Source organism: Triturus cristatus, chromosome 3_2 (assembly GCF_964204655.1).
Source record: "Triturus cristatus chromosome 3_2, aTriCri1.1, whole genome shotgun sequence".
Classification (NCBI taxonomy): domain Eukaryota; kingdom Metazoa; phylum Chordata; class Amphibia; order Caudata; family Salamandridae; genus Triturus; species Triturus cristatus.
Genome location: NC_140584.1, coordinates 485888781 through 485906430, shown reverse-complemented (window position 1 = coordinate 485906430; position 17650 = coordinate 485888781). Strand labels below are relative to the sequence as shown.

General features: G+C 44.4%; 1 protein-coding gene across 3 annotated transcripts in view; it reads left to right on the top strand.

The window, feature by feature from the left end:
* TRIM66 (tripartite motif containing 66) overlaps positions 1 to 17650 on the top strand; it is a 743368-nt gene that overhangs the window by 657420 nt on the left and 68298 nt on the right. For all 3 annotated transcript variants that reach the window (XM_085648127.1, XM_085648126.1, XM_085648128.1), the window contains exon 14: positions 9793 to 9967. In XM_085648127.1, coding sequence (XP_085504253.1) covers positions 9793 to 9967 — 175 coding nt within the window. The remainder of the gene's footprint in view (positions 1 to 9792; positions 9968 to 17650) is intronic.

Below are 17650 nucleotides of genomic sequence, written 5' to 3'. Positions count from 1 at the left end.
TTGCGGTAGGGGACCGATAAAAAATTTGAAGAGCCCGAAGAAAGCCTGGGTTAAACCCTGAGCGTACCATAACCTCCCATAAGAAACTCCATGACACGCGGTCAAAAGCCTTCTCGGCGTCGAGCAGGACGAGACCCAGAAATCTGGAGTCAACCTGCGCGGCGTCGAGAAGTGCTATGACCCGGTTAATGTGATCGACCGTCCCCCGCCCTGGCACAAAACCATGTTGCTGTGGCGATACCAAGCCCGCAACTAGCGGAGCCATACGGTTTGCCAATAATTTAGCATACAATTTACCGTCACAATTAACCAGCGATATTGGGCGGTATGACCCTGGTTGATCAGGAGGTTTCCCCTTCTTTGGAAATATAACTACATGGGCAGCATCCCATGACTGGGGGGGAGATCCCAATCTAGCTGCTTGGAAAGTGATCAATAAATCCTCACGAAGCTCTTGATAAAAGGTCTTATAAATCTCTGATGGAAGAGAGTCTGGCCCGGCTGCCTTACCCGAAGAAAGTTTAAATAATGCACCTTCAATTTCTTTAGCGGTAAAAGGCAGATCCAGTCTTGCTGCCGCCACAGAATCAAGCCTATCCCAATCTAATACAGGTAGTCCCAAATCGGGTGGAAGGTTACCATCATCCGATTGGCTATACAAATCAGTGTAAAATTGATGAAATACTTTCATGATGGCCAGGGGTTCATAGACTAATACCTGTTGATCATTGTAAATAGAATCTATTTTAGATATTTGTTTTTTTGCCCGAATCCTTTGAGCTAAACATCTCCCTGCAGATTCCCCAAACTCATATAACTGTTTCCTATAGAGGTGATATTTAAGCGAAATCTCCTGGGCCCATACAAGATTGATCTTAGCTTTACAGCAAGCTAATCTATCTAGGCTATCCTTAGGATCGTCATCTACCTGTAATTGAGCTATAAGATCCAATTCAGCATTCCGTAAATGATTAAATAGCTGCATCAAATTTTGTTTGCGTAGTCTTTGTGCATGTAGGGCATAACTAAGAACCTCACCTCTAAAACATGCCTTAAAGGAATCCCAGACTACCGCGGGTTCAGCTGAACCACGGTTAAGATGGAAAAAGTCCGGGATCCACTTTTTCATATGCTTCACAAATAAGATATCATGTAGTAATTTCCTATCAAAGGTGAAAGTCTTGCTCTGTCTTGAAATAGCCACGTTAGAAAAAGAGATAGCAACAGGAGCATGGTCGGATAGAAGCCTAGGATGAATTTGAATTTGGCTACAGGCAGCCCAGGCAACAGGAATAATGAAATAATCCAACCGAAATAATTTGGTGTGTGGTGAAGAAAAAAAAGTATAGCCAGGTGTCTGTGGGTATAAAAAATTCCACCCATCGACCAGGCCATGATCAGCCATCAGGTTCTTTAAAGCCTGAAAAACTTTAGGTTTACGACCCCTATATATCCAGGAAGTAGGGCTTGTCCAATCACAATCACTATCCAAATGGATATTAAGATCTCCACAACACACAATAGGTGCGGGCCATGAAGCAAGCTCACCATTTAAAAAATCAAAAACATTAGCCTCATCAAGGTTAGATCCGTATATATTACAAAGAGTAAACCGTATATCTTTGACTAAACAATCAAGAATAGCCCATCGGCCGTGTATATCTGCCAAAAACCTCTCAGTTTTAACTAACGAGGGGCGGGCCAGTATGGCCACCCCCCGCTTTGTATCTAATTGTTTAGAGGCTACCAGAGTAACATATCCCAAATCATCTAACTTCTGGCGTACCGACCACGAAATATGTGTTTCCTGAATACAAACAATATCAGGGTTAATTAGGTTTAGTTCCATTTGCATCTTCCTTCGTTTCTCAAAATTATTGAGGCCGCAAACGTTGTAAGTTACAATTTTTAAATTCAAATTAGCCATTAAATTCAAAATTTCGGAGCCCACTCATAAGTACATCACACAGAAAAAAATAGCACAGAAAAAAAATCAAACAATTGTGGAACATATTTTTTCTTTTTGTACCTCCCCTCCCCCACCACACCCAACCAACCCCCACCACCCCACCCACTGCACGCCCCCCACCCACCCCACCCTCCCAATAGTGAGGCAATAGGACCAAGGTCCTGGTGATGGGGAGCGGAACGACTCACCCGCGGTATCCCAGACCCAAAAAAAAAAAAAAGCATAACTAAGACACAATTGCCACCTCTAAGCCACATTAGTATCTTCCGCTCCGCTCACAGGCGCCAGCTGTTGCAAATATTCCTTGGCCGATACTTCTGAGAAAAAGAAACTGTTTCGGCCCTGAACCACAACCTTTAACTTTGCGGGGTTCATTAAGAACACCTGTGCACCTTTCGCTTGAAACATAGGTATTAGTTGGCGAAGGTGCCATCTGCGGGACACAGTTTCATGCGCAAAGTCTGGTCTTACAAAAAAATGAATCCCTTTAGCCAATCTCTTACGGTTAGGGCGCGCCAGATCATAGACAGCTTCTCTTGCTAAGAAATTATTGACTGAGATCAAGATAGCACGAGGATATACAGATTCCGATCCTGAGTGTGTAGCTTGTTGTTTTCTGTGGATGGGGAATCGGTGGGCTCTCTGAATCTCTATCCCCCAGTCCCACTGGGAAAGCTCAGGAAAGGCCTCTGTAAATAATTGAATAATAAATTGTCTCGGATCATCTCGCTCTGTCCCCTCCGGAATACCCAAAACGCGTAAATTGTTCCGTCGCATTTGATTTTCAAGATCGGATAGTTTCCATGTAACATCATCTTTTTGCTTTTTTAGTGTAGACACCATATCTTTCTGCGTTGATAGTTCATCCTCCAGGGCTGAGATACGGTTTTCGGTTTCGTTAACTCTAATACCTATCTCAGTGCTTGATTTGCTTATACGTCTGATGGCGTTTTGTAATTTGCGACAGGCGCTCTGTGTTCTGGCATTCTCAAGCCTAGTCTCTGCTCTATGTGAGATCATCGTCTCGTGAATCATTTCCAGCGTGATAGGTTCGGGAGAGTCGGATGAGTTGAGCATAGGAGGATTCCCAGAACCGTCATGGTCTAAAGTAGGTAGCTTTGCGGTGGAGAATGAATAATCCCAAGCCAAGTTTTCCCCTGAAGCAGCATTAGGAATGTTATCCAGTAGAGTGGTCCCTAGACCCTTCCCCTCTCCACTAAAAATCTTGTTATTATTTTTCCGAACGGTACCACCGGGGCCCAAATTCATATATCCGCCTGATATACAATCATCTATTTCTCCCTGCTCGTACTCCGCCCAATCCTTGCTGGTCACATCATCCTCCGATGAGGAAGACCCATCTGATAAAGAGAAAAAGTTATCAACTAGGTCACTATCGGGGTTAGACCCAACCTGCTCAATACCTGGACCATCTTGAGCTGCCACTGTTTTTAATAAATCCTTGGGTTTAGAAGAAAGAACTTCAACTCCCAGCATGCATCCTGTTGAGCCATCCAACACATTTGAAAACTCAACATCCACAACTGGAGCGTTTCCTATCGCTGAGTGATTACACTGATTACTAAGGCTCACCGATGTTGCTCCCATCTTGTCCGCCAAGTTATCTCCCTCCGGAATGACACGAAGAGCTGCGTCCAAAGTCTGTTGTATCCCACCGTCAACCGATCTAGTCACAGGCTGTATCGTATCTTTGGTTGCTCGTTTATTGAACAAAGGAGCTGTTTGTCTGGAGGCAGGCGGAATAGGAGAAGAAGATTTACCCGAAGGGGTCTTAAAGCGGGACGGAGAACCTGAGCCCAAGCCATCGTTTAACCCGATGCCCGCCACCGCCGTTACCTTCATCTGACCACCGGCTGAAGAATCCACTGCTTGCTTTCCGCCTCGGGGTTTTGGATTCTTATTTAAAACCTTGGAAGCTACCTTCGGCGGCATTCCTGCAGTAGCCTGAGGGGGCCCACCGACTGTCAAGGCCAGAGCAAGGAGCGAGCGCCAGCTTCCCCGGTACAGAGGACAGAAACGCCAACCTCCTCCACGCGCCCAGTTCACTGCGGACGCCGCCGTAAGTATGCTCATCACCGGAGGGAAACCCAGCTACAAACAGACACCTCCTCTCTCTTCTGTCACAGGCTACAGGTTGATGGTTGCGGTATCACGTCTTGCAATCAAGACTTCTGTGCTGACGGCATCTTCGTGGCCCTGTCAATGGGGGGGATCACCGCGGGGAGTACAGGTCCGACTCACTCGACCGAGGCACCGGCCGCCATCTTGCCCTTAACAAATCTTAAAGAAACTCTCCCCCAAAAAAGTTTCATCCACCTTAGTCCTACCTGGAAAGTTTTGGGTGATCCATCAAGGGAAGGCAAAAAAAGGGGGGCAAAACATGTTTTCCTAATTAACTTTTCCATCGGAAAATTTAACAGCAATATCACAAAAACTGCTAAACGGATTCAAACCAAATTTGACAAAAAGCTAGATCTTGGCCCAGAAAGTGTGTGCTTTTTAGGTCAGTTTTAGCTGTCTTGCTAGCTGCATGCTTTCCAAAAAATGGCATACAAAAATACATACATTTATAGGGGCACTCCTCAATGAACACACTTTCAAGATTTGTCTCTTGATATGTCACTTAAATCATACTTCCTCTCACCCCAGGAGAAGGTAGAACTCAATAGACCATCCCACTCCAGCCATTGGATGCTTTCACTTTTGAGTGACTGCATTTTTCACTTGCACATGTATAAATACACCTAGACGATTGTTCTCCTTAAATAGAAACTGTTAAGCACTTGCACATCTTAATGGCTGATAGTCCCTATGTATAGTAGGGTTACATCAACTATTTTCATAACTCTCAAGACGTTTATTGCACATTTTAAAATGTACATTCCTCACTATAAACCAGCTTTGGTATATTTATTTATCCTACTGAATATGAGCACATCATTAGAATAGCTGGAGTGTATATGCATATTTTTAGGTTTAAGCTATGCCCCTCCAAACAGGATTGGGAATGACATTTCACCCACTTGTATCTGGCTTGAGAGAGCCCTCTAGTAAAAAAAATGTGTGAAACTGCATTTCCCCTTTTGGACTGTTGTATGAGCAGTGTCAGTATACAGAAAATAATCCTCTCAAATGAAAGACAAAGCTTACACCCACCAAAACATAAACAGCTATTTTAAGCTATTTAATTGCACTTGTACTTACTAGTGAATAAAAGATCCTATAAATTATTAGGGTGTGATCGCAAACTTTAAAAAAAAAACATCAAGAATTGTATTGGAGGGGGAGGAGCCAAGATGGCGACCGGGACGGCAGCGTAGACTCCCGGCTCCGTGAACCTCCGCATCCCGCACGGATATCCTGCACGAGATCCTTAGTCTGCGCTATGCGATCGTGTTTGTGAATGAGAGTGGCAACCGATCGTGTGACTCCGAGGTTTCTGGCTGCGGTACCGCCGGAGAAATGTGCATTTGAACTTTGCGGCCCATGTAGTCCTGGAGCCGGGACCTCGAGTGGACGCCTTGGCCGGGTGGCAGTCCAACAACAGCGGCCTGTGGTGACTGGGTGGAGTCGGTCCACTGGAGCGGTGCTAACCTCGGCCTGCATTTCGCCGTGGTCGCTCCCACTGCTAAGCGTAGCGGACTGAGGGCATGCCCGGGGGTGCAATTCTCAGATTCTCCGGTGCTTGCCCCTGCCTTTGACTGTGAGCTGCCCGGACGCCGCCCGTGGCTCGCCCTGATCCTTGCGGGCTGCTCCCGGATTTTCGCAGGAGCTGGTCCGTGGTGGGGACGACTGTTGCCCGTGACCACGCAACGGATACATTTTTTGCCTGCCCCCGGAACCCTGTCTCCAGCGACGTGGACCTCGAGGCGCTTGTCCCTGGGTCCCGGCCCCAATACGGGTCGGGCCTCCCCGGCGGCCATCTTGTTGCGATGCAGCCTACCATCCTGTCCACTGGGTCGCAGCAGGATTGGGAGTGTGTGACTTTTGGGAGTGTGGCGGAGCGACCGCAGAGAGCTGTGCTGGGGTACGGCGACCTCCTAGAGGCCCTTGGTGCCCTTCATTTCTCCTTGGCTCGTGGCGTCGGGGTCTTGGGGAGTAAGCTCGATGGTGTGGCATCAGCGTTGGGACAGTGGCGGCCTGCCTGTCCACAGGTACACAGGGACTTCCCACACTGCACACAGGAGGACAATGTCGCGGCCACCCCTGCGATTAGTGCACAGCTGGACACTCCGGACAGTATGCTACCGTGTGATCGGCTAGCTGAGGGTTTGATCTGTTCCGGAGGTATTGGACCTGAGTGGAAGGTGGTGGCCTCGTCCCGTGCACGGCCTCTGGCGACTCAGGGACAATTCCAGCAACAGTTGTCTACTTTGGCTGATTCCGCCTTCCTGGACCTTGTGTGCAGTGCAGATCCTGGGGCAGCACTGGGAAAGACGTCCCTCCATGATGCGGACTGTGTTGGTACTCAGAGACTTCCACCCCACCTGTGTGCGTCGCTTCCCGGTCGTTTTTGGACACTCCTTTACCTTGGAACATCGGACATGGCGCTGGGTCGAGGGGTAGGCATGGGCAGAATTGTAAAGAGTGGTCAAGGATAAGGCTGATCCTTCGGGGGTGGTCATCTAGTGGACGGGCGGACTCAGGGGTTGCGTACTCTCATGACATAGCTATTAGCATATTAGGTGAATAATGCTCCCCATCCCCTTTTTGATATGGTCGATTTTGTGCTGCTTATTGTTTGCTGTGGGGAGACCTCACCGTGCGGGAGGGAGAAGCCGGGGGTATGTTTTGAAGGCCCTCCTCCAGTTTATTATACTTTCTCTACCCCCCCGTCTGGTGGGGCTCTTTTCTTACTCCTTTTTCCCTGTTTCTTCTATATTTCGGGTCTAGTTCCAGGGCGACAGGCACACTGCTGGGGGGTGGGGCCGTACTCATTTGCAGAGGTGCAGGGTGGGGGGTTGGGGGAGGGGACTCTTTAGTCTCTCATCTCTTTTTCCATGGCCTCCTTTTTCTTCTCCGCTTCTTCTTGTTTGTTCTTTTCTGGGATCAGCGTAGTACACCTCCTTTGTTGTGAATCGTTGCCTTTTCATGTGTGCCACAGTTTCCGGGGTGTTCTCTGGGCGTTAGGGCGGGGGCCTGCAGGCGCAACTGTTTATGATATTCTTCCCCATCCTGAATTTCCTGTGTCAGCGCCATTGATCCAATAGATTGCTGTTTATTGCTTACGTCTATTATTCTGCCTGCCTTTTATCGCTGTTGGGAAATTGTCTGGCACCTGATCCTACTGTCTTGTTCCATTATAAAATGAAAAACCTTCTTTTCTCCTGGTGTCCTACCTGCGCTGCTCACTGGTCGGACTATGTTAGCATGAAGATTCTGCTCTCCGAGGTGCCGCCTGTGTTCACATTTGATCTTTATTGCTCTGATTGCTTAGCGGCCGGCCCCGGGGGGTTGTAGGCCCATACTTGTTATTGCTTGAAATGTAAATAAAGGTTTTTCAAAAAAAAAAAAAAAAAAAAAAAAGAATTGTATTGGAATCTATTATTTCGACGTGTGCTATTAACCAGCTTTGGCAGATAATTAATCCTGTGGAAAACACATGTGAAATCTGCATGAAAGGACAGTCGCCATTCTTTAGCCTAGTAATTAGGGTGACACACCAACCTTATGGTGCATCACCCTAGTCTCTAGGCCAAAGATCACAAGCACACATTTAAGGTTAATTTTGTCATATCTGCACTCCTGGCACTTGAAGATTTATCATATTTCTCTGGCTCAGTTCCTAATTAGATTCTGGCTTTTGTTCGCCTTTCTGGGCCAAGTTAATCACTCTGTTAGTCATCAGAAGGATCAAAGGCCTCCCCAAAAATAGGTAAATTTGACAATGACTGGGTCTGTTTCTGGCAAGTGGAAAGGGTGGTGACAGAATATGCATGTGTTAATTACTTTATACACTGTACCAGGCCTGGGAGGCTCATCCCAAGTAGATCAACTGGGAGAAGACCAAACCTCTGGAGCCACTCCGAGGGAGGCTTCTCCTTCGATGTTTTGGAGGGAAGGAATCAGGCAATTGTGGAAGCTAAGGTTGTGGTTTCAGGTTTTCAGAGAGATATTTTAACAAACCACTTCAAGTCGCCATGTTGGTATGTCACAAAATGCTGTGCAGAAGATTTGGGGCAGGGGTGGAGTGATAAAGGTGTTATCATAGGATTTGGGGAGAGGTGCCTACCGTCTGGAACATTCCACTCTCTATTCAAAGCCTCAGCACAGGACGAAGGAAGAGAGAGAGAAGATTCATTTTGCAGGACACTGAAGGAGAGCGGACCTTTTTCTAGAGTTTTGGCTCAACCTTGACTGGACAGTACTCGATAGATTCACAAGAATAATATTGTTCTTCCGCTGCACTCCTATTGTTTATCCTAAATTGATCATTATCAACCGTTTGCTTGTTCACAATGGACACCCTCTGTCCCAAGCTGCCAAAATTGATCAAGAACCTGCTACCTCTTAAAGATAGTCCCTTGGATGCACAACTTGATGCACGATAGGTTGGTCCTCATTCAATTAAAAAAATGTAATTTGTGCTTTCTTTATTGTTGCAGTCATATTCTACTCATCTGCACTGTTAAAATGTGTATTACATGATTCCAACATTTTAACCCTTCTGATGAATTATCCCCAAATCCAATACCTAATGCATTTCACCTTTTGTCGATGGAAATCTTTCCTCATCATGTGATTTTTACTAAAGCATGAATGTGCTCCCTTATGTACCCTGGAGGAGAAGGGTTCTCCAGAAACTGATGAGAATGGGGACTGTAGAAGGTTAGCCTTCATCACAGGGAGGTCTTGACTCCTGATAACACGAGTGCCATGCATGCAGCCGCATGAGGCCGTGGGACCTGGAGAGTGGAAGCAGGAAGACTACTGTGCCTTGAGGGTTGTGGTGTGCTGCTAAAGATGACCCTGGGCTGAGTAGAACATCCGGCGCTGGACAGAAGATAGGTCCTCTCCCAAAGGAGCCCTCATTCCTCTTTCAGATTAGCACCATATGTCTTCCAGTGGGTTGTACTGATGACCCTGGGAGAAGTTAATGCTAATTCTAGGTACCCATGGAACTCGTGCTTTTAACTGTAGGATGCTGGATAGGATGTTTTTACTCACTTCATTGGTAGAAGAATAGCACACAATAAATATTAGATGATAGTAAATTACCCTTTTATTTGTGCGTGTTGATTTCAGGGTGTGAGTTAGGGGGCTCCACTGTATCTCATGCAGAGTAAAGTTTTCCTGACATGTTTGTTTACCTCCTATTCCGAGAATAATTCAGTGGGTGGGTGAGAGACACCTGCTAGCAGCCGTGGTCCGTGCAGGTATGAGCAGTGGGGCCAGGTAAGGGGGCATTCGGAGGGACGATGCAGTGGGAAAATTATTTATTGATTTAATTTTCCCTCGGCATCGTCCCCCGAAATCCCCCATTACCCGGCCCCACCGCCTCACCGCTGTTACCTGCACTGACCGCGGCTGCCTGCTAGTTTAATTTTCGCCAAAAAGATCATAGATTATTTTTAGGGCTAAGAATATCTAATGGGTGTGACCCAGATAATTTTGAGACACTTGCCATTAATGCTGAAATAAAACGTAATAACATTTTGGCATCACACTAAGAGTAGGCCTGTTAGCAAGAACAGAATGTTTAATTGTGCATGGTCAAATAAAACTGTAAGAACATTGAACCACTAACATTTAAGTGTGTGCATGACTTCAATTCTACACTTTTCTCTTCCTATTTCATGTAGAGCAGAAAATAAAGAACAGAAGATTCCGTATGTGCGGGTAGAACGTTTAAAAATATGTGCCCCTGACACTGGCGAGCTTCCAGTCTTCAAGGTGCAGCCGCAGAACAGTGAACCAGAGGGTTCCCTCACACTGCTCATCGAGTACGGTGCACAATCGACGTCTATGTCAATAAAGGTAAATCTCTTCTCACTCCACATTTTCACTCCAACTTTGTATTCTTAATAACTGCATCTAAGCACAAACCTCCCTTTTTTAAGTTTGTTTTTGAATTCAGATTCAGAGATGCATTGTTAATGCTTCAAACTATTATAAAAACACGCTGAAGAATCTTAAAAACTGAAGCGAGCAGAGGTGCTATGTCTGTATTCTGTTGCAGGGTGATTGAAACCTTTAAGAAATTAAAAAGACAGAGACTCCTTTTGGCAATACAAAGACAGCTCCTTACTGTTGTGACAGGGAGACAGACTGTCCACCCACACAGGCAGGCAGCTGGTCTCAATTTGATACATCACAAACAGCTTCTTTTATACAAAACTGGACAATGAGGGTTACAAAAGTTCAGCAGTGGATTATTACATCAGTATCAGATTAATACATGGGCATCGTAAGAAACATGAAATCACCTGTGACCCTTAACTTTAGCCTAATTTAATATATATCCTTTATTTTAGTTTCTAACAGGTCTTAACAAGCGAAGCCATTCTTGTACGTGAGCGCATGTTTACTCACAGTAAATACAATTTTAGTAGAGTGTGTGATCTTACCATTGTGCGCCTAAGACCTTCGTGTGCTCAAAGCTAATTAAACATGAGTTGGCCTTTAACTGAAATCCTTTCAAGTTACCTATTCCTTTGTGTCATCAAGTGAACTCCTAACCTTCCTCTTGTTAGCACAAGATTTTGGCATACTCTGGCCGTTAACTACATACAGCTGTGCGCTTTCTGCTTGGATTTGCCGTTGCACTAGGATTTATTTTTTTCACATTTTCTACTGTATGTTCATAATTTACATTTTGTTAACCACAATAAGCTGCTCCTAGTGTAGTGACCACTCTGGGGTTTGGGTTATATTGTGAGTGAAGACATCTCACAAAAAGTGACGGACTGGTCTCACACACCACCTGGTGTCATGCATCATCATTGACCAGTCCTCCCCCTCTAAAACCTTGGTTTGATAGAGGGCGGGCATACACCTGACGACAGGGAAGTCGTCAGGTGTATGCTCGCCCTCTATCAAACCAAGGTTTTAGAGGGCGAGGACTGGTCAATGATGATGCATGACACCAGGTGGTGTGTGAGACCAGTCCGTCACTTTTTGTGAGATGCCTGCACTCACAATTCAACCATAATTTCACAGTGGTCCCTACACTAGGAGAAGCTTATTGTGGTTAACATTTATTGTTGGAGGCTGCTAGCTCTTGTTTCCTCCTCCACACAATGTGGAGCTCACGTGTAATTATCATATTTTACATCACCCATAACCTTTCTTACTCGGCCTACAATCCTAATTAAACAGGACTTAAGGAGTTGAAGTGAATTGATGATTAGCATGGTAAATGAGGGTGACTGAGTAAAGCACACAAACATCAGCAGCCAGTAGGTTGATTCCTCTGTTGCAAATAATTTGCATTTGTTACCAGTTACAAAGGAATAAAATACATCCATTAGTAGTTTTGATGTTTCAGAGGATTACACATTTGTTACTTTAACCTCCAGAGAATATTTAAATTGCTATCTGTTTCACTCATCAAAAGGGAACTGGGTGTGGCATTTTTTATTACATTTTCACATAAATCCTTTAAGGTCATTGGTCAGGTTTCACAAAGAAAAATGGTAATGTACTCATGTAGGCTCTCACTTCAATTTGGAGTACATTTCTGCCTTTTTGAAACTTGGGACTCTGTAACTGAAGCAACTTTCCAGGAGGTACTGAAAAGAATATTCACACGTAATTTACGCACAATTAAATATAATTCACAAGTGCACTCGCACTTGGCAACATTTTTATTTCCCCCTGGGAATTTCTTCACTCCTCCCCAGAGAAACCCTTTGCACTATACTTAAACATTTTTGAGGGTGTTCTCTCATTTATTGCCACCCTGTTTATAAGAGGAGAAAATCTGACTGCATCTAGGATGAGACTAAGCCTACCAAATGTGTGTCAATGCCAGCAAACCCACATACCTAAAGATTCTCTCAGGTTTGTGGGTGTTCACGTACTTAGCCGTGCGTCCCCACCCTGGAACACAAACTCACTATTCTTGTGAGCAGATTTGTATACACATACAATTATGCCATACAGGGTTCATTTTATGTCTGAAAAAATTCACATGCTATGAACACACTTGGGTTTATACTCGTAAATGAAAGCTTTGGTGCACCTCAGTACAGTTATTTTTTTATTTTTTTTATGTTTTATTAATTCTCAGGAAAGCATAAAATACAATAAACCAAAAACAGACAATAATTATCGTAGACGTTTAAACATATAATACAAGGTATAGGAGAATCTACCTATTCTGTTGTTCGATAAGCGGGCTCCACACTTGTAGGCCCCTTTTCTTCGCCCTCTGGCCTTTACATTTATATAACCCCATCTCAAAATTAAATACATAAAACAATCTGGCATACCAAGCTTGATATGATGGGGGATCCACATCCTTTCATTTTGTTGCAATCATTATACGGAGTATTGCAGTTACCATAAAACAAAAACATACTTGTTTTGGTTCCATCTGTAAAGTTTCATCACAGCCTAATAACATCAAAGTTGGAGATAATGGGACTGTCCGTAAAATAGTTTTAAACAAAACTGTTTCGACCCCCTATTTTAATTCATTACGTTTGGTACACTCAGAAAACATGTGCACCATATCTGCTGGACCTTTTGCGCACCTTGGACAGTGGTCATTTTCCCTTTTCCCCCAGGCGAATTGTTTTGCCGGTGTAAAATATAAACTGAAGACTGTTTTAAAGTGTTGTGCTTTTAGATTAGCTAATATAAACACCGTTTTAGACAACAAAAGTGATCTACTTAGGTCAATATCCGAGTTCCCCAGTTTGTTTGCCTATGCAGTTTCAATTTTAGGTAAGTCATCCACATTGGCCCCAAGCATGATGGAATATAAATCCTTAATAGTCGTCTGTTTATAAACTAGACGATCTAACAGCTGTATTCTGCCCTTATTTATAACCTGTAGCACTACAGGTCTGTTTGTCTCCCTAATTTGGGCATATTTAAAAAGAGATATAGATTCCACCCCATATCTCTCCTGGAGTTCTGTGAATGAAATGACCCCATTCATATCAAGCATGTCTCCTATACTATTGATTCCTGCCTGTTCCCATCTTTTCCCCATTACATTGTATAATGGAGCAGGAAAGATTGGTGACCGCCACAAAGATATGTATCTTTGTATCTTTGGGATTTCTAAATGTTTACACACCTTGTGCCAAACATTCCAGGCCGCTCTAAGAGGTTTAAACCATGTTTTTTTTATATAGCTCCCCTCCAGCTGCCTCAAAAGGATCCCTGGTGCTGCACCACCAATGGGCAATTCGAAGATAGATGGAGGGGTTTAATCTTGCCCTCACAGGGTTGTTTCTACCTTGTATATAAACAATATACCCATTTGCTGCAACATTATGGCCCAATAATAGTATAGAAGGTTAGAAACTGCCAACCCCACCCCTATCTTGCGGTAATGTCATATATGTCATGGATCTCCTGATCTTTCTATCGTTCTATATAAATTGTGAAAACATCCCATTTATATTCTTTAAAAAACTATTTGCTGGTTCCAGTGGGTTACATCGGAGTAAGTAAAAGACCTTAGGGAACATCGTCATTTTTATCACGTTGCTTCTTCCTATAATAGATAAATGTAAGTTACCTATTCTCCTTAGAGCTCTACCTAACTTCTCTATAAGAGGTGCCGCATTGATATCCCAGATGGAACCGACCTCAGCCGAAATTTCTATCCCGAGGTAGGTAGCGGCCTCAGTCTTACGTGGATCCTAACAAACCGTATTTTTGGTGCACGCTATCCTAGTCTTGTTTGTATTCAATCCATACCCAGACTCTCTGCAAAATTCTAAGGCCAACTCTTCAATCCTTGCTACTGCACCTTTTGGGTCAGAGGTGATGACAGCTATATCGTCAGCATATGCTAACACCTTGGTTTTAAACCCCCTGACCACAAAAGGTGTGATATCTCGATCTTGTATGATTGCATTTATAAAGGGGTCGATATATAATGCGAAGAGGATTGGGGAGCAAGGACAGCCCTGTCTTGTTCCATGGGCTATCGGAATATTTTGTATTTCCCTACCCATCAATTGAATCCTTGCAGAGGATTGTATATACATAGCTTTTATAGCTGTTAATATGCATGGATTAAAACCCTTATTTCGAAGATTGTCCCAAAGGTATGCTCGTTCAACCTGATCGAAAGCTTTTTGTGCATTGAGAAAAATAAAGGACATCTGCTCCCCTGAAGCTGCCGCTATATCAAACAATGATGTTGCCTGGCGAATGTGATCCATGGTCCCTCTCCCTGGTATAAAGCCGCGCTGCCTCGGACTTACCAAAGGGGTAATAATTCTAGCCAGTCTACACGTGATAATTTTGGAATATAACTTTTCATCGGCATTTATCAGGGTTATTGGTCTATATGAAGACGGGTCATCTGTCATTTTCCCTTCCTTTAAAAAGAGGACGATATTAGTCTCTTGCCAAGACTGAGGCGGGACTCCCTTCTTCTGAACAGCGATAAACAGGTCCAAAAGAAGGGGGGCAAGCTCCGTCTGTAAAACCTTATAGATTTCCATAGGGATTCCATCTGGACCTGCTACCTTTCCTGAAGCCATCCCTTGAAGAGCATCTTTAACTTCCCCTATTTTCATGTCTTCCTCTAGTTCCTGCATGAGAAGGGGGGAGTTTGCCTCAGTTTCCAGCTGTGTCGCCGTCGGTATATTATGCCTGGATCGATACAGCTCCCTATAGATGCAAAGATTTTAAGAACTTCTTGAGGTTCAGTAGCCACGATCCCGTTCTTACCTTTGAGCCTCGCGATATTATTTGCCGCTGCCCTTTGTCTAAGACGTAGTGCCAGATGTTTTCCTGTGGCCTCAACGTACTCATAAATATCTCAAGCATGAGTTTGATAAACTTGATAAACTTCGGCCACGGATTTACTAAATTGGGTTATTCGCTCCTCTTGTTTTTGCGCGATAGCTACTGTATGCTCTTCCTCGCATTTGGACAGCTCTTCCATTAATTGTTGCATTTCTATCCTCTGCTGCCTCCTACGGAAACCTACAAAACTAACAATCTCCCCCCTTAACCCTGCCTTAAAAGCATCCCATACCATTTTTCTTGACGTGCTATACCTGTTTATATCAAAGTTCTGTTGGGTCTGATGTGTTCTATGAACCCTTTGGTAACCAGAAATTTCCTGTCTAATGTCCATTTAGTGGTTAACCGATTGAATCCTTGTATCGGTATTTCCAACATTAAGGGATTATGATCCGACAATTCTTTAGGTAATTTCCTGATATTAGTACCCTCTATAAGAGAGGCGGAAATATAAAAATAGTCCAATCTAACATATTTTTTATGGGGGCACGAGTAATAAGTGTATCCTACATCCCCAGGCTTTCTAAGAGACCACATATCAACTAACCCATGACTTGCCACCATGGCTTTTAGTGCCTTAAAAACCTGTGGCTTACAACCTTGATATTTTTTCGTAAATGGCTTATCTACATCCAAATGGATATTAAAATCTCCGCAGATGACAAGGGGGGATGGCCAAGAAGCTAGTTCTCGCTCAAGCTCTTTCAGTAAATCAGGGTCATCAAAATTTGACCCGTAGATCGTACAGAGTGTTAGTCCCCTTGCTATTGAAGTGATAGCCCACCGGCCCCATTTGTCGTTCAAATTGTGGCATTCGATTGGAAACATGAATTGAGACACCTCTAGTCGTGGTGGACTGAGATGAGCAGATCACCTGTGTGAATCCTTTGATCACATTAAACCCTCTCATTTGCCATGGAATGTGCGTTTCTTGTTGGCAAATGATATCCGCCCCCAAGGTACGTAATATCTGATTTGCCCTATCTCTTTCCCCCTGTCATTTAGGCCCCCAATATTTATAGAACAAATAGACAGTCTACCCATCCCAAAGATTCTTGAAACACCCGACTTGATTGTTGTACCATTCCCTCCTAATCCTTCCTGTCTTACTTCTTAAGTTACACTGGTTTGTTGCTTTCCTGAGTTTTCTCCCCTCCTTACCCCCACCCCACCCAAGCTTCCCTCCCCCACTCCCACTTGAGCATGCCCCCCGCCGATTCCCTACGCCCCCACCCCGAACTGTGAAGCAACAGACCTATCTCGGTCTGTGTTGGATGAATGGTGATTCTCCCTAATGGTGGCATATATTTTCCGTATTGGTGACTTTGTTTTCTCACAACACCCCCAAGTGAAGCCATCAAACCCTCTTATTCTAATTAAATCCCTTAGATTCCAAATCCGGAAATAATCCCATAATGAAATGTTAAGGAGGAAGACAACCGTTCATTATTCTAGCTGAGACCTTTTGACACCAGGTCATCATTAATTCAAAGTCAAAGTCTCTGAGTCATACCCCTCCTGCATTTAAGCACTCTTTGGCTTTAATTTCTGAAGTAAAAAATTTAGCACGCTCATTCCAAATCACTTTCAGCCGTGCTCGATTTAAGAGGAAGACTTGTGCCCCTTTCTCCTGGAAGGGTTTGATCATTTGACGCAGGCACCAGTGGCGCTTGACTGTAAAATGACAAAAATCCGGTCTTGTGAAAAATGAAAATCCTTCCGCTGCACATTGGGCTTCTGGTCTAGATTTTCCAAACACCATTTCTCTCAGAAACGCCCGGGGCTCAGTGTTTGAGCTAACTGGTTGATGGATAGTAAACGGGACTCGATGTGCCCTTTGAATTTCATGGGACCAGCCCCAGCCTTCCATTTCCGGAAATGATTTTTGCAAAAGTTGTACCATGTACATTTGTGGGTCGGACCCCTCTTTCCCTTCTGGGATTCCCAGAAAACGTAAAATATTTTGTCTCTGACGATTTTCACTCTCTTCTAGTTTCCATTGGATGTCTACTAGCTGGTTTTCATGTGCTTCCACCTGACCTTTAGAACCTGCAATGTCCATTTCCAGGGAGGTTGTTCTAGTCTCCAAATCCGCCAACCGGTCACTGATGGTATTATAGGTTTTAGCAATTTTCCTAACTGCTCCCTGTAATTTACGCGCTGCTGCCTGTGATTGTCTACTTTCTTGTCGGGCTTCCTCTCGATGCGCCACAGCACATTGCAAAATGGACTCCAGTGTAGGGGGTATTGAGGGTTGGTCGTTGCCAGAAGTTTTAGTGGTACTTCCAGTCAGTTGACTTCCCATAGAGTAATCCCACCTCAGTTCCCTTTGCTTTTGTTTATCTACCCTTCCCGCTCTTGAATTCTTCCTGGCTGTAGTGATTGAATCTATGCCACAGGTATCAGGTACACTATCTGTCTCACTCTGCTCGGAATTAGACCCTGTCCCAGACCCTTCATCTGACCATGTGGCATCTGACATTGAGAAGAAATCAATGTCATTAGTCTCTGAGTCCATTTCCCGTTCGCTCCTAGCATGTGGGGTTCTGAGGTTTCTTGCATTCCCCCCCGGATTTTGGCTACTTATTTTAGAGGGATTCTTCCCTCGACCCGCTACAGACACATTTTTCTTTGCTCCTGGATTCTTCACGGTTCGATCAGCTTGCTCTTGCACTTGGTTATTTTGAACTGACTCCTGCCAGCCTGTTGTTCTTGCCCGGC